The sequence below is a fragment of the Triturus cristatus genome, chromosome 2_2 (assembly GCF_964204655.1).
Source record: "Triturus cristatus chromosome 2_2, aTriCri1.1, whole genome shotgun sequence".
Classification (NCBI taxonomy): Eukaryota; Metazoa; Chordata; class Amphibia; order Caudata; family Salamandridae; genus Triturus; species Triturus cristatus.
This window is the reverse complement of record NC_140582.1, coordinates 428,754,779-428,778,284: the sequence shown is the minus strand read 5'-3', so window position 1 is coordinate 428,778,284 and position 23,506 is coordinate 428,754,779. Positions and strand designations below refer to the sequence as shown.

The 23,506-nt window shown below is 47.4% G+C and overlaps 1 protein-coding gene across 9 annotated transcripts in view; it reads left to right on the top strand.

The window, feature by feature from the left end:
* The window catches only part of ELF2 (E74 like ETS transcription factor 2), a 593,917-nt gene that overhangs the window by 494,577 nt on the left and 75,834 nt on the right, over nucleotides 1-23,506 (top strand). For all 9 annotated transcript variants that reach the window (XM_085641518.1, XM_085641513.1, XM_085641515.1 and 6 more), the window contains 3 exons: nucleotides 10,253-10,366; nucleotides 11,663-11,836; nucleotides 21,319-21,405. In XM_085641518.1, coding sequence (XP_085497644.1) covers nucleotides 10,253-10,366; nucleotides 11,663-11,836; nucleotides 21,319-21,405 — 375 coding nt within the window. The remainder of the gene's footprint in view (nucleotides 1-10,252; nucleotides 10,367-11,662; nucleotides 11,837-21,318; nucleotides 21,406-23,506) is intronic.

Here is a 23,506-nt window from a genome sequence, read left to right as displayed (position 1 = left end):
AGCGCAGTAAGAAGGGTCACCTAAAGATAGCCGGCTCAGGCGCTGCTGGCTGCCACGGGTTAGCGTTGAGCACATTTCCATAAATGGCAAGAGGCAGAGCGACCCGGGGGAGGGGGGGGGGGGTCCTTGGCGAGCGCGGCCGGTGAGCGGCAGGTGCTCCGTCACAAGGGTGGAGGCGCGCAGGGCGCGCTCGCAGCCTGTCTTGGGCTCCCGTGGTCCTATTTTTCTTGTTCTCTCATGGAATAACTGGTTTGTTGCCCTGGATGTAGTTTGCATACTTCCATCACAACATTTGCAGAACTTTCTCTGTTTGGAGAATGCTTTGTAAGCAAACCTTTTCCTCTGCTCTTTTCGTCGCACCTTTGTGGGTGATGGTTTCCGTCCCGGCAAAAGAGAGCCAGGTATCGGTTTTGCACAGTGCTTAAGAACAAACGCAGACTGCTTCTAAAATGTTGGGGAGATCAGCACCACAACAAACCTCGAATTTGCAATGACTTTGGGGAGGGTTCCTTGGCTTCTTTGAAATAGGGCATTTCTCATGCCTCCTCCTTGGTACGGTCCCTTCTTGCGCCATCTAAAATCATCTCCACAACTGCCGATAGCTGGCGCTTTCTCCTCCCGGTTTCGGCACTGCACTTAACTAGAGAGTGTAAGAGGAAAATATCGGGCTGTTTCCTCTCTGTGTGGGAATTAAAAGCTCCCTTGGTAAACTAGTTGTGTTTTAAAAGATTTTTAGATTTATTTGCCAGTTTCGTATAATCTGAGTCGATTTCTGCCGGCAGCTTGAGTCTTTTTGCCTTCCTCAGTTGCAATAAGATTACCCGGTTCTTAATCCTCATCTTCTGTATTTAATTGAGAGCAGATAACCGTGTGCGCGCTTTGGGTGTTTTTGTTCACCTTTTAGTCCCCAGTGTGGAAACGATTCTAGTCGTTGTAGAATTGGGAGTACAATGTTTCATTGTGCTTTGTGTTTTTAATGTGTTTGTGCCCTCCCTCACCGCCCCAGTCTTGACAGTGGCTACCTCTCTATGCTTTAGTAGTATATTTGTGACAGTGTACTCCTGAGTGTAACACCACCTACATGCTACACCGTTGCCACTCTATAGCTGAATAGGTATGGCTCTTTTGTGACATATGTTCTTGGTGTTATGCCTGGATTTTTGAGAATCCCTAGGAGTTTAGTGATGTTACATTGATGGCAGCACCACTAGTCTGAAAATCTTTCCAGCACCACTGCTTGCTGGGGCCATGGAACTCCTACAGCACTGGGAGCTTGCTGTTTGCTCTACCCAATTCCCTCTACTGCAGGAGTCGAACTCTGCAACAGAATCTACTGAAGCACCTGAATGGGCACAGCAAAGGCCTAATTGCGCATACACTGACTGGCTGAGCAGTATGCATGACCATTTTTAGGTCTCGCCTGAGCCAGCGCGCATGGGCTGCTCTGCGAGGCTTCTAGTAAGGGCTTCCAACTCGGACCACACACTCGTGCGTGTTTTTTTTTTTTTTTTTTTCCTCGCACGCTATTGGCCTTTGCGTGCGTCTTCCTAAGAAAGACAGCACGCAAGTGGCCAAAGGCGGGTGCATGTCCCGCCTTCTCTTCAAATGTTAACTCCCCTGGCCTAGGGAACTCAGGAGCAAGCAGCAGCGTGGCCGGATGCCAGCTGCATTCCTGACATTCCTTCGCAGCCGCGCTTGTTTATTTGGTAATGTATTAGCGTATTTTGCTGACTTTGTGTGTTCATTTAGTAAAATTTTGTAACCGTGTTATGGTACGTTTCTTTTTTTTCTTTTTCTTGTTACTGGCCTCGCCCCACTATGGCTTCCGCACTCTAGGCATACTTCAGACGGCAAGATTACAGATTTAAAACAGACATTTTCTCACTCCGTCGCCTCTCTCTATTTTCATCTGTCTCCAGAGACAGCCACCCGTGTAGAGCCAGATTGAGTCTAATGTAATGAGCACGTCTGATTGAAAAATGACTAATCGCTCCATCAATTGAAACACGGCAATCAAGGGGGACACGTCTAAGAAACGACGGAACTGATATGGTTAATACAGTAATAACTGTAAAACAACTTCTTATGGACACAACTGCAGGTTACTTACCACATTTAAAGCCAGTAGTACCCTGAGATACTATCATTTGCCTAAGTTACAGAAATGCTGAATATTCATATGAAAAAGCACACAACTTGACTATCTACGTATGGTTTCATTAGTTTGCCACTATAAAGCATTCTCATTCAGAGGCCTCGGCTGACTGAGGAGTTTGTTTTTGAAGAATTTTACATTTTGTATTATTCATGTGTGCGTTTTTTGTTTACTGTATATTAGTGCCCAACATGACCCTGTAGGCTCCACGAAACCTTGGCACAGCATACCCCCCACTCAGCTCCTCCACCCCCCAATAGCATTCGGTAAACATTGTGCGATTTGTTAAAACTGCTGCTAAGGTCAGTCGGCGCGTGTGCACACTAGTTACCATTACTACGGCCACGTCCCACAATGACACCCGCACTCTAGAAATGCTGCAGATACTTTTTCATTTTTTTAAATTTACTGTATGTTGATGCCAAATATGACCCTGTAGGCTTCACAAAACCCTGGCACAGCATACCCTCACTAAGCTCCCCCAGACCAGCAGCAGTCCTAACGCAGCCGCTACATCTCTTCATGCCCCTAAGCAGTAAATGTTGTTCACCTCCAGTTGGTTCAGCTGCACTTGTTGCTTTGTGTTATTTTTTTTATTGTGTTAGCGTTTGTGACATATTGTGTATTTCTAGGCACATCTCTCTTTTTGTAGCACGTTAACATTTGTATCACTAAGGCTACCGGGCTCAAAATATAACCATGGGTGTATATATATATATATATATATATATATATATATATATATATATATATATATATATATATATATATATATATATATATATATATATATATATATATATATATATATATATATTTTAAAAAAGAAATACACCGCGCTTTATATTTTATTACGGTTGAATTTCTATTCAAGTTTTGAAAAAAGCACAAAAGGCTTTTTGCATCCGTTTATTTTTAGTGGTCTCGTGTGTATTTTCTTTTTATTATATGACACAGATAATTGTATTTTTGCAGCGTGAATCTTTCTGGATTCACTATGCTGTGCATTATTCCGCGATCTTGTGGTTGGGTCCGGATTCGTAGTCTTTTCTTTGTTTTTTTTTTTTTTTCCGTAGCCCAGGTGGGCGTCGACGTCCACCATTTGGTGCACCTCCCATGACGTCGTCGTGCTTCCTGCGGAAGTCCCACCTTTGGGGCGCCATCTTCAGATTCTTTTTTCCGCCGTTGGGTCTGGATCGTCATCGGGAAGCTCCAGAATTACACTCGAAGGAAGAAGGAAGAAAAGCGAGTTTCGTCGATAGAATCACTAGAAGATATCAGGAAAGGAAGAGATTTCATCAGGAGCGCGAAGAAAAGAGGACCAGCGCCCCTTTTCTTCGACGGCCTTGGAGAATGCAAGCTCAGAGACCCTGAGCGCAATGGACAAGACGCCATTCAAGTTCTGCCCAAACTGCCACCACAAGTTCGCGCAGAAAGACCAGCATCCGGTCTGCAACCTCTGCCTACCGGTCGATCACCAGAGTATCGACTGCAACGCCTGCTCAGCCTTCGCGCCGAAGACACTCAGGGTGAGAGAGCGGCAGAGAAGAGCCAACGCCAACATGGATGGCAAGGGGAAGCCCCCGACGCTCTACGATCTGGGCCTCTCCACGGACGACGAGGACAACGTCGCCGAGACAGCCGAAAACTTCACGGTCGTAGAGACTGACAAGAAAAAAGAAGACGAGGTAAGAGAATCGTCGAGCGCAAAACAGAAAGTACCTCGACAACACGAGGGTGACTCGAGAAAAACTGAGTCAAAGTCCACGAAGGGAGCCCCGGCGCCGAAAACTTCGACGTCCAAAGGGGGATCCACGGACAAGAGGCCGAGCGGATCCTTAGAAAAGGACTCCCTGGTGCCGAAAGACGCCGAAAGGCAAGGGTCGTCGAAAACATCCCATGAAACGGGCCGATCGACGCAGAAAGAACGTTCGACGTCGACGCAAGTTTCATCGAAAAGACCCGCGGTCGACGCCGAAAGCATCTCCGAGATGGAGAAAAAGAAGAGGCGGCTCGAGGCCGAAATGGAGAACATCCTTCAAAGGAAGAAGGAGTTCGACGCCAGGATGAAGGAATTCAAGATTCCAACGGTTTCATCGGCGGACGTCGGTGAGGTCGAAGACGAGTTCGACGCCGAAGGGCTGACAAGGGATCTCGAAGAGGAAGAAGAGCCCTATTATGAGGGAGAAGCCGAGGAAGAAGACCAACGGTCGTTCTACGAATCGGCGGCATCTACCAGCAACGACGTCGAATGGCACGATCTCGACACCGAAAACCCGGAGGAGCTCGTGGACACGTACACTATAATACACAGTGCTTATATTAATATGGCTGCCCGCAATTTTAATGTTGTTCTCTACTTAGCCCTAGTCCTCTCCCCGCACCAACAAACAAGTAAAACCTGTTTTTCGCACCGCAACAGCATTAATACTGCATGGCCCCCCCCATCCCTTTTATACAGCCACCCTCTCGATATCATATCATAATAATGCTGCCAAGGTCAATAGGCACACGTGCGTGCTAGTCTCCATTACACCTGCACGTCCCACCTTGGCACCCATTCTCCAGGCATGCTGACCATTCATCTCCAACGCATCTTGGCTCATTTCATATCGACTTTAGATAAAAAGTGTATGATTTATTCAAAAATGTTGAGTGTGTAGGCATGCTAATAGGGGATAATCTGCTGCATGGCTAAACTTATAAGGTCCCAAAGGCGAGACCTATTGGCTATGCCAATGCTTGTTGTAATTGCAGAGTGCTGCATTCAGCTCTGGCTGCCTGACACCAGCAGAGGTCAAAGGCGAAGCTATACCCATACTGCTGGGTGGCTTCTGAAGACAAAAATCACAGTATTGCTGGAACTGGGAAAATTAAGGATTTGAGTATTTGTTTCATTTTATGCTAAAAAAAAATAATATACACAATTAACTTTAAAACGACTTCTTGGTGTCTGTAATGCACTATATTAAACTATTAAAACCAGACGTAGTAGGAATAGTTATTTTTCTAAGACACATGGAAACCAACCAGAATCTCAGAAAAATAAGATGTTGGTCCCCAGAATGAGATATTGAGAAATGGGGAACTCGAGTAACAATTATACATAGTACTGGAAAGTGTCTTCAAAATTCCAAAAAGTATGTTTCTTTGTCAAGGGGTTTATCTTAGTACATCAGATAATATCACTGAATTTAGAGGCATTTACTAAGAGTGGTAGTTTTTAAACGTGAACTTAAAAACAATCATACCCCACCCCTCACTGCAAAACAATACCATTAGTGAACTAAGGTAAGTTAGTTGTAAAGTGCACCCTTTATGTGGTATTTTTACACAGAGCAACATTATAGATTAAGTCAAACCCAAAATATTTTTGTACAGTAGACATCCTCAAGTATTACAATGTTTTCTTACATGTAGCAGTGAAAAAAATAGGAGCCATGATAAAATATTGACTAGCATCGCACACCTTGATCAATTGGCCAGGCTAGGATGGATCACAGGTTTTCTGGTTTCACATTGTGTAATTAGACTACTAGATTGGCATCCCTTCCTCGCTCCTGTTTGACATCAAATTTAATGGCTTGTCTTTAATACTTGGTGCATGAGGGTAGAGCATTAGGTAGAAGTCACAAGAAGGCTCAGATAATTTTGGGCTCGAGGGCTCAAGAGAACTATTGCTTCTGGCTCAAGCCTTCAGTGGCATACCCATCTGGACACCTTACTCTCGGTAATCTGTGCCTGAAATATGGTTAGATACTGCTGCTGCCAGTGTGACACTTGTTTTGAGTATATATTGACATATGCTGCTGATCATCTTGTAACTGTGTTGCGGGCGAGGGGAACTTACACGAAAGCCTAATGATGCACATTGTGTGTAGGCCTGGGCGTGAAATTCCGCTCGCAGAGTTTGTCGTCACTGGTGAGTGAGGAAAATCTTGCTCCAGACCACCTCCGTGTAGGATTTCTCAACGCAGATGGTAGCAAGCGCTCGCGTTGAGAAAACTTCTGTTTTCATGAGACGCTGCTGCTCGAGTAGAACGTCTTCTTGAGTGGCAGAAAGAAGCAGCACCCTCTTGCGCTGCACATGGTGTAGTTCGCACTGATTTTCCAGTGCAGGACAAACACCCTCGCATTAAAAGTAAAGCGTCAGTTCCGCGATGCTTTGATTTGGTTGGATAGTAGTGACCCTTTAATTTCAAGCTTATGTCTGTTTAATTCCCGATTATAACGGGGCATATAGTTATTTTATTTATCGGTCCACTCTTTAGTCGAGTAGGCATGCCACAAAGCGCTATGTAAATGTTGTAATACAAATGGAAGCGCCAATAGGTGTGGCTTTAGTGTGGTACCGTATGTAAACACCAGCCTTCACAAACGCAGTTTACATGTGTTCTATGCACGAATTTGGATTACAGTTTTAAAGCTAGTCCCGTGGGCTCTGCCAATGCTGGGACGAAAGAAGGGAAGGAAAAAATGTTTTCTGTATGGAATGTTCATGGGGATAAAAAACTGAATGTGATAGTGTGTTGACTGAGTGTACTATTCAGATGTGAAATAGTCCAGCACACGCGTTCTGTTTACTTTGGGCTTTTCCTCCCTTTCACCATTCCTATCCCACATCTCTTCCTTTACCTCCCCCCTGTATTCCTCTTCCACTCTCTCCCATCATCTTGCTCCCTCCCTTGCTCGCTATTTATCTGTCCACTCTTTAAATAGGAAATTAACATTCCGGTTGAAAACAAGCATTTGCAATTCAATAGATCTCGCATTACTGAAAATTAGAGCTATTGGTGTTACATTATTATTTGCAACGCCAAACGCTCAAACCTTTACTAATGCGAGACCTATTGCATTGCAAATGCTTGTTTCTTTAGTTAAGGCAATAATACAGTCCGTTTTGCAGAATACCCTTTCTCCCCCTTACAAGCTTTTCCAGATGGTGATTCTATGACAAAAGCACTTCGGAAGCTGCCACAATGGAGTTAGTAAAGGGACACTGGTTACAAGAGTGAGCCCTTCCCCCCCCCCCCTGATCGTTTCTCATCTCCACCCCCTCCTCTCCCCACACACACACACTTACACTTATTCATGACACTGGTGCCCACCTCTACGGTCCAAGCTCCATCATGAAACATAGCACCCTTCTCCTGTCACTGGCTACATTACTGCCCAGATAACCCACACTGCCCCTCTCTCCCGAAACTTAATTTCTCCTGTATGTATCCACCTCACGTCAATGTCCACCTCTTGCATCACATTGCACTTCTGCTATCACAAGCCCCTCTCTATCGCTGCCCACCTCACTACTGTCACGGCTCCTCCTCCCATGTATTATCCACCTGTCATGTCACTGAACACCTCACTGTTCACTGTCCAACACTTGTGTCACTGCCCTGATTTCTGGGCTGTGTCAGCGTCTCCCGTAAGTGTCCACCATGTTTGCCAGTGATCACCTTTACTGTTACCGCACACGACCTCCACGATTGCCTTCCTCCTTGGTCACTGATCACCTCCTGCCAGTGCCCACTTTTCCTTTCACTGACCACTCTCTCCATCATGGCCCTCCTCCATCACTGACCATACCTCTTGCTAATGTTCACCTCTTCTGCCAGTGTCCTGTCACTGTAGTTTCGCCTATCTAAGCTCACCTCTTCTACCATGCCATCTATAGTCACAAACCTCTCTCCCATCATGTCACCCTCCCTCGATCACTCATCACAGTACATCACTCCTGCCTCTTTCCCAAGTCTCCTGTCACTACCTACCTCACGATCACTGCCTCTCTCTCGTGCTAGTGCCCTACTCTTACTTCTGCCCACCACTCCTGTCACTTCCCCTTAACTATTACAACCGCTCTCTCCAGTCACAACACCGAGTTGATGCATCTGAAAGGTTGGTGATGCAGAAGTAAGAGGTGATCCACCATGTGAAAGACTGCTTCTTAGCACTATGAGCCGCCCAGAGGTCGGATTCCCCACGGGAGACTATTTCAAACGAAATGCTTTATTTTGACCAGTCATTCAGCAACTCCTCTGTGTCCACCCTCTCCTCGATCCTGCATTTAGACTCCTCTCTTGAGAGATGTTTCCAGAAAGCAGGAGGAGCTTTCCCCCAAATAAGCACAATTGCCCTTAAAGAGTCATGAAACAAGCTTAAACCATACAACGACGTGGTTAAACTTATCACTGTCATTGCGTGGGATTACCTTCTTGTGGAACTCTTCAACAGGCTGTCATGGTTGCTCACAAAGCACATTAGTAAATAAGGCGAGTTTATTGTTTCTTTGTTGTGTGACTTGGTGCCGTCTGTACATGACGCCCGCACCTCATGGGCGAGGGGCATAGTAGGAAGACCACTGTTCTAGAAATAACTCAAGCATCCTTTGTAATGTAGCGAAAACTGGGTTATAATAGTGTTATAATCTCTGGCTGGGTTGACAGTTCATATATTTTATGTACTTCTAAACCTATCTTGAGCTAACCGACGAAACAATTGCTATGACCTACATAATTGATTTGAGGGTGTTATTATAGTTTTCTCTCGTTAATCATCTATAATTTTGGCTCATCATCCAAAGAAATTAAATATTTAATCCTTTCTCGTGTTTGAGTGACACAATACATTTTTTCTTGTGCGTTTTAAGTGTTCAGAGACTATTCTTAACATAAGGAATTCTGTTCCCCATTTCTTGTTCAGTAATCAGTTTTGCAATTCCATTTTATTTATTTAGCAGTTGCCTCTGATCATGTAGACTCATTTTGACCTCTAATAAATGTTTAGGCCCTATCAAGAAAAGTACAAAGCAACATTAAGCATAGCCAAGCACCAGCTTCTGTGGCAAATAAAAACATTACTCATTCGTCATGTTCAGCATGTATTCTTGTTGATGTGGTCTCACCTGAACCTTAAGAAATATGTTTAATCAGTCCCTTGAACCGTGTCAAGAGTTTAACATTTGAGCTGAGACTGAATGGCAGATTTGAGTCTGTTCATATTGCAACACTGTTTGTACATTTGGATCTTTTTAAGTTTTAAGCATGTCTGTAGATCTTAACTGTGACCTGTAGGTGTAGTCACTTTTAATGTGCCCTCCGTGTAATATTGGAATTTTCTGTGTTTTTTAAATTAAGTGATAAGTATTCCGTCATTGTTTGTATTTACTTGGTTTATATCAGCTTGTGGCAGTCTGCGATTCCCAAGCTGTGAACAAAATCAGGCATTGCAAATTGTTTTATAGCTTGTATTTGTTGTGAAGAGAGATCTCGACGATTAGCGTCAGCTTTTTGCGGCTTTTCTTAGATTTTTATGGCGTTATTGCACCTTTATCTATTCCTAGGTATACTGCTTCTCAGTCAAATTCTTTAATATTAGTCTTAATTCAAATTCATGTTTGTGTGCATTTCGGTCTTCCTTTTTCAAATGTTGCATTTGCACTTTTGACTAGGCCACAGTCATCTTCAATATCACTATTTAAGTGGTTGCCAAATGTTATCTATAGACTTCTTGTTCGCAGAAGGTTTTGCTTATAATTATGCCTAAGGTCATTGAGCTTTGTGATGTCCGATAAATTGGGCCTGACCTTAAGCCACCGAGCCCTCTATTGGTTACTGCTAGCACCAGACAGGAAAGACTACAATATGTTTAGTACCAATAATAAATCTTTATTCGGCTTAACTAGCTATAAAAGAGTGCAAAAAGAACATTCAGTGCATCAATAACAGCAACATCCATGCAATATGTGTAGTAACATTAGACACGTTCTATTCAGTTCATGTCATACTGTGACTGAATGTGGATTGACTGCACATACAGTGTGACTACGACCAAAATGCTACTTGGAATCAGGCTGAGAGTCCTCTCGGATTTTGCTTGATCTTATATTCATACCAGGTAGTTTTTGTTCGTTGTTGATTTTTAGGACAGCTCGGCTTTACACTCAATATCTATTGAGCAGTAACTGATGTTGAGAAATGCAGAGGAATGAGACTCATGACCATTATACATCACTAAATCTTATTTTAATCTGGAATTTAAAAGTGTGTCTTTCAGTCAAATACCTCCTTGGTTACACAAATGTTTTTTTTTCTTTTGCAGTTGAAGCATCGGTCAACAGCAGCCATGTGCACTGCACGGATAAAACGATCGAAGCAGCGGAGGCCTTGCTCCACATGGAGTCACCCACTATTCTCCGGGATGTCCGGAGTCCTGGTACTGTTTAAATGAATCATCATTGATGTTGCTAATGTTATGAACATAAGATAATCCGTTCTAGAGTTTCACATTCTGATGTTTCACTCCTAAGGTGGTGGTCTTCAGTTGCTTATGGTGTTCCCAGCATCACGTAATGAGTGAACTGATAGGCATTCCATTCTCCGTGCAGAACTAGCACATTTCCATCCTTATGTGTATATTCCGAACCGTGTTCCCTCCTGCCCTGGGATGGCTTATTATGCATGGTCTGCTAATAAGCAAAAATGTAGCTTTCATTGTAATGTTACATTGCGGCCTACAATTTAGTTTATTAGAGAATAATGTGTTTGTCTTTTGTCATTCAACACTGCTCTCTTTCCATCCTTAATCTAAAATTCCAAGTTTTTGTTCTAAAACAATAGTTGAAGTGCTCCAGGCTACTGGGCAGTTAGTCCTTAACATCTGACAGGCTGGTTAAAGAATACAGATCTGTTCAATCCATTAAACGTTTGAGGGTTGTTTACCCTGTGTACCTCACAGCTGTCTAAAATGTATTTTGTTTCTTGGTTGGACGCAACTCTATGAGCTGAAGGGTTGTGCGGTACATTTGGCCAAGGAACACACATCGCATGACTTGGTGCCAGTTGTATCTGTGTTAATTTGTGAAGTAGATACGTGTTCTACGGGACCTGGCCATGGATCATTGTGCTGACCATCTGTACTGTCCAAAGACCACTATGGCATATTACTGAAAACCAGGATTTCCCCTAGTTGACCATTCCATCAACTGCCTGAGCAGCAAAGATTCCCTTAACAGCAGTGGCTTTTTATTGACTGCTGGTACATTTTTCTCACAAACTGGGAGTTCAGACTGTATGGGATATTTTACACACTTCAGGTTCATTTCACTGATGATATAGGCTTGTATTTAACTGAAGAGAAGTCACAGACTACAAGACATTAAATTACCAGAAGGATCTTGCCTTAAGTTTCCTTCCCTAACCACTAGGGCATTTCACAGACAATCCATTAATATACATTTTGTTTGAAACATTTCCTTTCAGCTTCTGCATAAGTTGAGATCATCCTGACTATTGTACCTTGGTTATCTATGTCCGCTTACAACCTAAACCCAAGAGCAGCTAGATTAAATTATGCAACCAAGCATCCCATATGCTCGCTTTACCTAGGAAAAAAAATCACTTTCCCTACTCTTCCTTTTCTAAGCTGTTTTCTTTCCTTGGGAAATCACATCTTGCCATGTATGGAAACTGTCACCAGAATATTGAACTTGTTCATGTTCTTTTCCTGCAGTGGAAGTGTTTATCCCTCCCTGTGTATCAACGCCAGAATTTATTCATGCAGCCATGAGGCCGGATGTGATCACGGAGACGGTAGTGGAAGTCTCCACTGAAGACTCTGAGCCCATGGAAACCTCTCCTCTTCCACCGTCCCCAGATGTACAGGAGCCACTCAAGAAGAAGAAAGGTACCACTGCACCTTAATTTATTTTCTTTGCTATGTAGACGTCCCACTTATCCTTTAATTTCAGTTATTGACCATTAGCTTGTATGGTTTACGTTTATGTTGCTGCACTCCTAATTATTCACTCTTAGTTATATAGCCTTTTCCTGCAAATTGCCTCTTATTGTTTTTTGTTAATAATTCACACTTTAAGAGAATCTCTCCAATTCTTTTCACAATGGGGAGTATAATGGTGGACACCGGTTTTGTGGCACCATGCTCGACATGTGGGCACTACTGACAAAACATCATTCTTAATAGACAACACTGCGTGATGCTATCGTGAGGAACTGGGGCTGGGTGTGATGAAAGGGGCAGTCTTTCCCAGTCAGCCATGCCAACTATAGCTTCAGGCGTCAACTTCTGTCTGGAGCTTTGCCAGTAAGAATTGAAGAGGATGTTGTGGGCAGCGACCATGGCAGATTAGAGCGGATATTTACAGCTAACTTCATTGACAACTTTGTGCTCGCGAAGCCTGTGTGTGATCGCATCTGTGAGATGTGCTTCACAATACCCCTGCTTATGGCCTAGACTGACCAGCAGGGTAAGGCTTGAATAAATGATGTGGCTATGTGGGCAACATGCTAGGAAAAAAAGGACGTAATGGAAAGTTACAAACTGTGGTCTGGATTTGCCTTCCCGAAAAGCTATAGCTTTTGCCTGTGGGTGCTGCAGACAGGCCATCGTTTTTCATTTCCAACCCATGATGCTTTGCTCTATGTGGGTTGAAGTGCCGACCTCTTGTAATCCAGCCATGCGCACAAAGCTTATAGAGTCTTGTGAATTTTGTTCATACCTAATTTCTGCTTAAATTCAGAGCAGTAATAACTCGCACACAATTACATTAAAAAAAATACCACTATTTAAGGCAGTAGCGCATAGTCTGTTATTTTCCCGTGTATTCATAAGTAAACTTTATAGACCCTCTCTTTTTGCATGCATTTTAGAGAAGACAATCACAGGTGCTGTATGCACGGTTGGGGCATCGCCGTGTTAATGTTTCCTGATGGTTTTTGAGTGCAAGCCTTCCTTTTAAAGGGAGATGCATTATTTCACCATGTTTAGCATTGTTCCCATAACATACATTTAGGAGGTTTTAGTGCTGTATGAGCACTTACAACATTAGAACAGTATGCATGAGAACAATATACAAATCACTAATCTTACCATAAGAAACCCGAGTAGATGAACTGATGTCTGCAGTCTACACATCTCACCTCACCCTGGGTTTCACTCTTATTTGTTTTAAATCAAATTATACTTCCTGATTATAAAAAATAGTCCATAGACTTTCACTAGCCAGGCCCACTCCACTCTTTTATTTGATGTCATTGGTAAAATCTGTCTACCTCCTGGCTTGGCAATGCTTGATAATGTGAAGGAGTTGCAGCGGGGTACTTTTACTGTGCAGGGTAAAAAGTCAATCAATCAGGGATTTGTGAAGTGCGCTACTCACCCGCGATAGCTCATGAGGGGTTGGGGGGCGTGCATCTCCGATTCAGCCAAAGAGCCAGGTCATGAGGCTCTTTCTGAAAGTGCAGCGTGGGGGAACCGCTGATGTTAAGCGGGAGCTCGTTCCAGGTTTTGCCGCAATGTAGGAGTAGGCTCTTCCGCTCGCTCTGGCTCTGCAGAAGCGAAGGTTTCGGCGAGGGCGGTGGAGCAGAGGTTTCTCTTGGATATGTGGAAGTAGACTCTTTCGTTGAGGTATTGGGGTCCTGTGTTATGGAGGGATTTGTAGGCATGCATGAGAAGCTTGAAGGTTACTCTCTTCTCGACGGGGAGCCAATGGAGGTCTTGTAGGTGGTGGGTGATGTGTTCATATCGTGGGTTGTCGAGGACGAGTCTGGCAGCGGTGTTCTGGATGGTCTGGAGTTTTCCGAGCAGGGATTTGTTGATTCCGGCATAGAGGGCGTTTCCGTAGTGCATCTGCTTGTTATGAGTGCGTGTGTGATGGTCTTTCTGGATTCGGGGGGATCCACTTGAAGGTCTTGCGAAGGATGCGAAAGTACGTGGCGGAGACGGCATTGATCTGTCGGGTCACTGTGAGGGAGGAGTCTAGTATGATGCCGAGGTTCCAGGTGTGGTCCGTGGGAGTGTGTGGGGGGGTGGGGTTGCTTAGGGGCGGTGGACCACCAGGTGTTGTCCCATGATGAAGGGGTGGGTCCGCGGACGAGGGCTTCTGTTCTATCCAAGTTGAGCTTTAGACAGCTGCTGCTCATTCCTTCCTGGAAGCTGAGTTTTGTGGTGTTGGATTGCTTTGTGAGGGATAGAGAATGAGCTGGGTATCGTCGACGTAGGATACAATGCTGAGTCCATGCTGTCGGACGATGGGGCAGATGGGGACCGTGTAGATGTTGAAGAGCCTGGGGATGAGCAATGATCCATGGGGTATTCCGCAGTTGATCTCTGTGGGTTCGGAGAGGAAAGGCGGGAGTCTGATTCTTTGGGTTCAGCCGCTGAGGAAAAAGCGGATCCAGTTGAGGTTAGTTCCCTGTATGCCGGCGTTGTGGAGTCTGGCAGTGAGAGTGCGGTGTTAGACAGTGTCAGGCTGCTGAGAGGTCTAGAAGGATTAGGGCCGCCGTGTGGCCCTAGTTGAGGAGGGTGCGGATGTCGTCCGTGGCGACGAAGAATGCGGTCTCGGTGCTGTGGTTGGTGCGGAATCCGTATTGGGAAGAGTCGAGGATGGAGTTGGCTTTGATGAAATTCGTGAGCTGAATGTTGACGATCTTCTCTGTGACTTCGGCCACCAAGGGGAGTACTTATTTGGAAATGGACTGCAAATGGTTCCCAGAAACTGCTAGAGTCAAATGCATGCCAAGAATAGATTCTTAAAAGCGCAGGCTGCTTGAGAAGTTTTTCCATCCAAACACTTTGACTGGACCTGGGAGCCATAGGCATGCAATTTGAAGCATACGGAGCAATTGTAAGATGTTAGTTTCATATTTTACATACGTTACCTGTATTATTGCTTACAGATTTAGGCAGAGAATTAATAACTGATATAAATATTAACTCACCTGCAACAAAAGTGTAAACCCTACATGATTGGAAGTAGGATCTGAAAGAAACACGTTAGTTAGATTCCTCACCTTAGAATATCCCCAGGCGTCAGGCTGGATCCGGAAAGATTTTTGTAGCAATACCCCTTGCTTGTCGCTAGGCGTCGTCTGCGGCTCCGCGTCTTTCGTTGGCGTCGTGCGCCGGAATGACGTCGTCGGAGTACTTAGACGCCGCCCTCGCGCGCTGACGTCAGTTCTTCTTTTTTCCGCGCCAGACAGCGCCGATACGGGAAGAGCTTACCCCTTAGTCAATTTTTGACTAACTTTTTGACTCTTTTTGGTCTTCTGTCGACTCGACCTTGGTGCCTGTAGGAGCCTGGGTTTAAAGCCTGTGACTCCTGTCATCGACTGATGTCGGTGACGGACCACCATCGCCGGTGCCTTTACTGCATGGGGGCCGACCACGACGCGGAGTCGTGCCCCGATTGTCAGGCCTTGACCTCGAAGGCTAGGCGGGAGCGGTCCCGTAAGCTTCTCGAGCTTCGGCACCGCGCCCGGTCCAGGAGGAGATCCAAGGACCGGTCGTGGAGCCGCAGTTACCATCATCGCTCGTCGGGCTCGAAGTCTTCGGGTAAGTCGAAGCGATCAAAGAAGTCCAAGAGGCGACACCACTCCTAGGACTCCCCTCGTCGGTCGTGCTACTCGGCCGAGGGTCAGGGTGGTCCCACCCCCGCGGCTCCATCGGAGCCGCGTCCGTCTCCATACCCGCTGGTCCCTGGGACTGACGCGACTCCAGCGGAGGTCAGTGCCTTCCTCTCGGCCATGAGGGGCCTGGCTCCGGCATAGACGCCTGCCGGCGCGCCTTCGGGCCCCGCGGGCTCGACTGGGCGACCTCGCATGCCGGCGTCCCCGGTGCCGTTGACAACTTCGGTCCCGACGCCGCAGGTCCCCGAGGGATCTAGGCCTGGATCTCTGCCGGCGCCAGTCGACCTCACGACGCCTCCTCCGGCGGCGCCGACACCGGTTCCACCTCCGGCGCCGTCTCCGGACGACGCCGTTCCCCGGTTTAGCCCCTGTCCGGACCTGACGCCGGCGCGGCGCCGCCCCCGACGCCGATGGATGAGTGTTTCATCTACCGCCAGGCTCTGATCATTCCTCCTGTTTATCAGGAATCGGATGACGGGGGCGACTGGGAGGGGTCTGAGGACCCTATGGCCATCCAGGGCCAACTTTCACAGGACTGGGCAGACGAACTGGGGGATGCCAGTGGTCTGGACACTTCACCGGACGCTGGTTTCATCTCTCCTCCGACTGTGGCCTCGCAGGAAGGTGCAGCTTTCTCAGTGGTGCTGCGCAAGGCGACCGAAGACCTGGGGCTCGAGTTGCCTGCTGTGGCCGTGAGGACTAATATCCTCACAGAGGTGCTTCAACCATCAGCAAGCTCCACAGAGCCTCTGCTGCAGTTCAATGAGGCCCTCATCGACGTTCTGCAGGGCACTTGGTCCAAGCCCTCCACAGTTCCTCCTGTGGATCGGAACGTGGCCCGGCGCCACCGCCCTGCTCCGGGCGACCCCAGTTTCCTGTCCCAACACCCCACCCCGAGAGCTTGGTTATCCAGGCCTCCACTTCCCAATCCACCTTCCCGTCCGCCCCTCCGGATCGGGAATCTAAGAGGCTGGAACAGTTCAGAAAGAAACTGTTCTCTTCCCTGAGTTTGGGCCTGCGGTCTTTGAAACCCGCTTGCCTCTTGGACCGTTTCTCCCACTCTCTGTGGGATGCGGTGGAGGACGTGCTGCCCCTGTGTCCGGAGGAGGCCCGGACACGTCTCTCCCAGGCACTTGCTGACGGGCGAGATGCAGTGCGACATGCCATACGGTGTGGACTTGACACCACGGACTCGCTGGGTAGGGCGATTTCCACCACGGTGGCGCTCCGGCGCCACGCCTGGCTGCGGTCCATGTCTTTTTCGGGGGATGTCCAGAGTACCCTCATGGATATGCCCTTTGATGGCACTCGCCTTTTTGGTGAGAAGGCCGATAGTGCGCTGGCTCGTTGTAAGGACTCCCGGGCTACGGCCACGTCCTTGGGTCTCTCGGCCCCACGGCCGCAAATTTCCGCCTTTCGCCCCTTTCGTGGCCAAGGAAGGGGCGCCTCCTCACATCCGCCTAGCCACCGGCCGCAGAACCAACCTGGACGTGGGTTCCGCCGTGGCGGTACTAGAGGACAACGTGCCGGTCAGTCCACATCCACCCCGGCAGCATCCGCCTCAAAGCCCTACTATTCCGAGCTTTCAGGCCCATTCCACGCCAGTGGGCGGCAGAGTTCGACATCACCTGCTCCACTGGCGCTCCATCACTTCAGACAGGTGTGTGCTGCAAATCGTCCGAAGGAGCTACTCCCTCCCCTTCGAGACGACCCCTCCAGCCATGCCACCGCAGTGCCACCGTATATCGGAGGATCACTTGAATCTTCTGCGGGAGGAAGTTACAGCCCTCTTGGCCAAAGAGGCCATCAAGCGCGTTCCTGGTCCAGAAGTAGGCCGTGGTTGCTATTCCCACTACTTTCTGGTTCCCAAGAAGAGCAAAGGGGGCCTACGCCCTATCTTGGACCTCAGGAGCGTCAACACCTTCCTCCGGAAAGAACGGTTCAATATGCTAACTTTAGCTCCGGTTCTGGCTGCCCTCGACCCTGGAGACTGGATGGTAGCGTTGGACTTGCAGGACACCTATTTTCACATCCCCGTCCTGCCGGCCCACCGGCGTTACCTGCGGTTCACGGTGGGTCAGGAGCACTTTCAGTTCACCGTGCTCCCCTTCGGCCTCACCAGTGCCCCTCAGGTGTTCACGAATGTGATGGCGGTGGTCGCAGCTCATCTGCGCAGATCGGGGGTTCCAGTCTTCCCCTATCTCGACGACTGCCTGTTGAAGGCAGGCTCGCCCCAGCAAGTCGTCTCCCACCTTCAGACTACGGCCGACCTCCTGCATTTGCTGGGGTTCTCCATCAACGTGCCGAAGTCACACCTGAGACCCTCCCAGAAGCTCCTCTTCATCGGAGCGGTTCCAGATTCGGCGCAGTTCCGGGCTTATCCTCCGGAACAGCGGGTCCGGGATATTCAGGCTCTGATTCCCATCTTTCGGCCTCTATCCTGGCTTTCGGTCAGGTTGGTGCTGCGGCTTTTGGGGCTGATGGCCTCCTGCATCCTGTTGGTGCATTACGCCAGGTGGCGAATGCGGGCTCTGCAATGGGACCTGAAGTTTCAGTGGGCCCAGCATCGAGGCAACCTGTCCGACCAGGTCTTGATCTCGGAGGGCACTGCGAACCAGTTGCAGTGGTGGCTCACGGGCCGCGATTGGGTCAGCGGCAGATGCCTCTCCCTACCCCAACCGGAGCACGTAGTAGTGACTGATGCGTCCCTCCTGGGATGGGGGGGGCCATATGGGAGAGGCGGAGATCAGAGGACTCTGGTCTCCGGCGGAGGCTCAACTCCATATCAACCTTTTGGAGCTGAGAGCGATCCGGCTTGCACTGAAAGCCTTCCTTCCCTCCGTCCGGGGAAGTGTCGTGCAGGTGTTCACGGACAACACCACCGCCATGTGGTATTGCAACAAACAGGGCGGGCTGGGGTCGTGGACCCTTTGTCAGGAGGCTCTGCGCCTCTGGACATAGCTGGAACACCAGGGCATCACCCTGGTGGTTCAACATCTGGCGGGCTCTCTGAACGTCAGAGCAGACGAACTCAGCCACCGGTGCATGATGGATCACGAATGGCGTCTGAACTCGGACGTGGCGCAAGGTCTCTTTCTGCAGTGGGGAGAGCCTTGGTTAGATCTATTCGCCACCGAAGAGAACGCACAATGTCAGCAGTTCTGCGCGTTGGAATTTCCAAGGCAGCACTCGCTCGGAGATGCTTTTCAGCGCGAGTGGAGTTGCGGTCTGTTGTACACCTTTCCGCCTATACCACTTCTGCCCAGAGTGCTGAAGAAGATCAGGCGCGAGCGGGCCCAAGTCATCTTAGTGGCTCCAGATTGAGCACGAAGGTTCTGGTATCCCGAGCTACTCAGTATGTCAATCGATCCCCCGATACGACTGCCTCTTCAGGAGACCTTCTGTCGCAGCAGCAGGGCACGGTCCTCCACCCGAACCTGTCCAGCCTCCACCTCCATGCGTGGAGATTGAGCGGCGGCAGTTTATTCCATTTGACTTGCCTCCTGAAGTCTGCGATTTCATTCTGGCAGCCAGGCGTCCCTCCACAAAGATGGTATACGCCTGCCGGTGGAACAAATTTGTGGCATGGTGCACAGCAAAGGCTGTGGATCCCCTTTCCGCCCCTCTTTCTGAGGTTCTCCTCTTTCTTCTTTCTTTGGCCCAGCAGGGCTCTGCTTTGGGCACCTTGAAAGGTTATCTTGCTGCAATCTCTGCCTTCTTACGGCTTCCTGTTCAGCCTTCTCTTTTCAGGTCCCCTGTTGTTTCACGTTTTCTCAAAGGCATTACTCACATGTTCCCTCCTGTCCCCTTCGTAATGCCTCAGTGGGACTTGAATCTTGTTCTGACCTTTCTGATGTGCGCTCCTTTTGAGCCTCTTCACAATTGTCAAATTCTTCTTCTGACCCTGAAAACTGCTTTCCTGGTAGCTATCACCTCGGCTAGACGGGTGAGTGAGCTCCAGGCTCTGTCATCTAAGCCTCCCTTTCTTTCTGTTCATCCGGACAAGGTTGTCCTCCGGACACGTCCTTCTTTTCTACCAAAAGTGGTGACCCCCTTTCACATCGGGCAATCTGTCACGTTGCCCACCTTCTTTCCGCCTCCGCATCCTTCAAAAGAGGAAGAGAGGCTCCACCACCTGGACCCAAAACGGGCGCTGTCCTTTTATTTGGACCGCACCAAACAGTTCCGGGTGGACGACCAACTTTTTGTTATATACGTAGGAGCTAAGAAGGGGAAAGCGGTACACAAACGGACCATCTCACGGTGGGTCGTGTTGTGTATTAAACTTTGTTACTCCTTGGCAAAAAAGGACCCTCCTGTTGGGCTGAGGGCCCATTCCACCCGGGCCACAGCGGCTACTACTGCCCTGGGCCGGGGAGTTCCCTTGCAGTACATCTGTCAGGCGGCGACGTGGGCTTCACTGCACACGTTTGCCAAGCACTATTGCCTGGACAGCCAAGTCGGAGAGATGGCTACTTTGGACGTTCTGTTCTCCAGGACCTTCTGGTGTGATCTTGGTTCGCAGACCCACCTCCGGGGTTGGTATTGCTGGGGTATCTATTCTAAGGTGAGGAATCTAACTAACTAATGTTTCTTACAGATACATCGTTACCGAAGGTAAGTAACTTGTTCATTAATGGAAGATGACATACACCTATGGATAATGCTATCCCAATGGAAATCTTGGTAAGAAAAGTGTTTATGGAACCTCCCTAAATTTATTGTTCTAGAGAAGAACGAGTGATTCACATGCGTACATTTGCTGTGCCAAAAGATTCCAACAATGTAAAATACCGCTAAATAATCATGAAAGCAATTTATGTCATTAAGAATTAGGCTATCCCACTGAGAACTAACATTGGAACTTGGGCACGCTGAGAACTAACATTGGAACTTGGGCACGAATCCCTGAATAGATCGAATGTGTACCATTTGTAATTTATGAATTCAGGATATAAATCACATTTAATGTGTATATTTTAGTTCATAGCAATTTTGGCGAAGATATCTATGTAAATGAGTCCACAAATGTAATAGATGAGTAACACAGACCATGAATCTCGTTTATGCACCACCCACTCGTTGACAGAGTTACAACAAAAAAAAAATCTATTTTGGATATGGTTTAAGATGCGTGAATGCCCCGCACCCACCCAGCATTGGCGATTGGGCTAAGGACATGGACTGGTGCATGGTGACGGAGGTGCCTATCTATGTCTCTAGGGGGTGCCCGACGAAATGGTCACAAATATGGGGGCTATTGAACACTTTTCGCGGGGATATATGTGAACCACCGGGGGGGGGGGGGGGGGGGGAGGGATGCTGTTGCACTGCTATAATGTGTGTTTTTTTTATGACATTTGGAACGTATTTTGCCTTGGACTAATCCTGCCGTACTCATGTGCTAAACAGGCCCTTTGAGCATTGTGGTGTTATGTCTGTTTACATGTCTTTTTACAATAAAAAGAATTTTAAAAATCTTTTTTAAAAAGAGGCGTGAAATTAGTTTTTATGTATTTTAGTTAATTCCATTTAATAACCTTCAAATTGTATTTAATTTGAATGCAAACGGCGTTCGAAACGTTTGTTTACAACTGCAAATAGCACAGTGCACTTTTCTTTATCCCACATTGAGTTAGAGATTTCTGTTTTGAAATGTTATCATTTGAACTTCGTTATCTAAGGCATCAATCTGCCCGTTTGGGTTACCACTTACTCTAATTTTGTTTCCTGTTTTTGCAGCCAGCCGAAAACAAAAACCGCAATCACCAGATTTTCCTAATGGTTCTCCTGACGTGGCACTGAAGAAGAAACCTAGAGAAGGAAAAGGTAATATTCGTAGCATGTGTTGGCCGTAGATATATATGCTTAGCGTTATCCTGCCATCTAGTGTTGGGTTCGAACGATTACACATTGTTTTTCTTCGAATAAGTCACGAGGTATAGTGACCCTTCCTCCGGTGTATATTACGCATGTTTCTCAGCTCTTCTGTTAGATTTGTTTTTCCGCCAACGGGTTTGGACGTCAATATCGCAGCACCAGTATTGAAGCTTATTTCCTCACCGATGCCTTTCCGGCGCTCGTTTTTTCTCTCCAATCTAAAGGATTCCTATCCAAACAACATCAGCTGGGGTTATTAGTCATTTATCAGCTCCCGACCTTCCAAAACTACTACGCCTCCATTCTACAGGACACCATCCACGAAGGATAGAAAACATGCCCTTTAGCTTTTGCCTCAATTACCACACAAAGTACTGCAGGCAACATCTACACAAATCTATGTCACTGGAACTCAACAAGCTTCCTGTGAGGCGTGCTTGACTTTCTGGTCAAACAAAACACTTCGGCAGTGAAGGGAGCGTCGTTGGTCCCAAATCACCATGCAGCGATGCACAGAGGATGCACTAGACTTCTGCTGGGAGCAGTCGCCATACCACAAACATTAAACAGAGGACACGGATGCGCAAACGGCGCCACCAGATGTGCAGATACTTCTGGCTAGCAGTGCTTGGACTCCGACCCTGATTCCACACAAGCACGTGAGTATCTTGGCGTAAGCTGCCCCTACCAAACAACCCAATCCAGCTTTCGTAGGCCCACTGCCCTCTGGTCATAGAGATCTCCACCAACAATCACTCTGCCTGGAAAGCCTTCGACAAGCGTAGAAAAATATAAAGCTTCAAAGTTTGTTTCGGTGCCAGCACTGAAACGCACCACATCGGCATACTCTAAGCCAGATAAAGACTTAGAGCCGAAGCAGTGCACATTGGATCTGATAAAAGCCTCAGAACCGAAAAAGGGGTCATCCTCAAAGTCCTCCGCATCGAAACCGCCCCCTAGGCTGTTGGAATCGAAACCACATACCCAAAAGACTGCACCCTACACAAAAGACCCTTCAATGTCCTCCATGCCAAAAAACACCAAAGGCCACAGCAAGAACAATTGCAGCCCATTCTTGAGCGCTTGCAAGACAAACTAGAAGGGGACAAAAAACTATTTTTGTACACCTGGACATTGGGAAACTAGGCACTAAACCATCACCACTGTTTCCCAAGTGCTACCCAAAAGGAAGGACACATTTCAGGAGAACATTGGTGGGTCTGAATCGACCATTCAACAAAAAAAAGGAGGACAGAGGCACACGCCCTATTTGTTTCCCTCTTTCTCCTCCTCCTCCTATTCCATCTCGACCTAGTCTACCTTCACCACCAGCAAGGCCAGTGCAGACCCCTCTCCAGAACACTTGCCTCCGAGCAACCAATATTCACAGATCAGTCACCTACTGCTAATGATAAACCTGAGGAATTCAATATCGCTTATTTCACAGATCCACTTAGGGATCCCAACACTGCCACTGACCCATGGGATATTTATGATACCGATCCACTGGATGATACAGATCCTAACATCTACACATCCAAACCCTCTCCACCAGATGAACAACATATTGTGATCTTATCAGTAGGGCTGCTGCATGTCACAAAATAACCCTACACACTATCCTTCAAGAAGATGATTTTCTAGTTCAGATACTTAAAGTAGGAACTATGATGCCCCTGGTAAGCATGTTGCAGCACAAGCTGCAAGCAACATGCGCCTTGTAAATTCTGTGGGGCTACTCTCCATATACAATTGTGCCACATGGGATGAATTGCAAGAATTGCTGCTTGACCTCCCTGATTAATACCAAAAGGTTTCTGCACAATTGGTGGAAGTAGGCAGGGTCATATCTAATGCACAATACAATGTGCCTTAGACTCTGCAGACACAAGTGCCAGCGAGGCTAACACCAGTGTCCTTATCAGACGCCATGCTTGACTCAGAATATCCAGTTTTAAATCGGATGTACAACACCTGCTCAATTTATCTTTTGGGCAAAATGTATTTGGGTCACAGATGGATGAAATGCTAGAAAAGCTTAAAAAAAGAC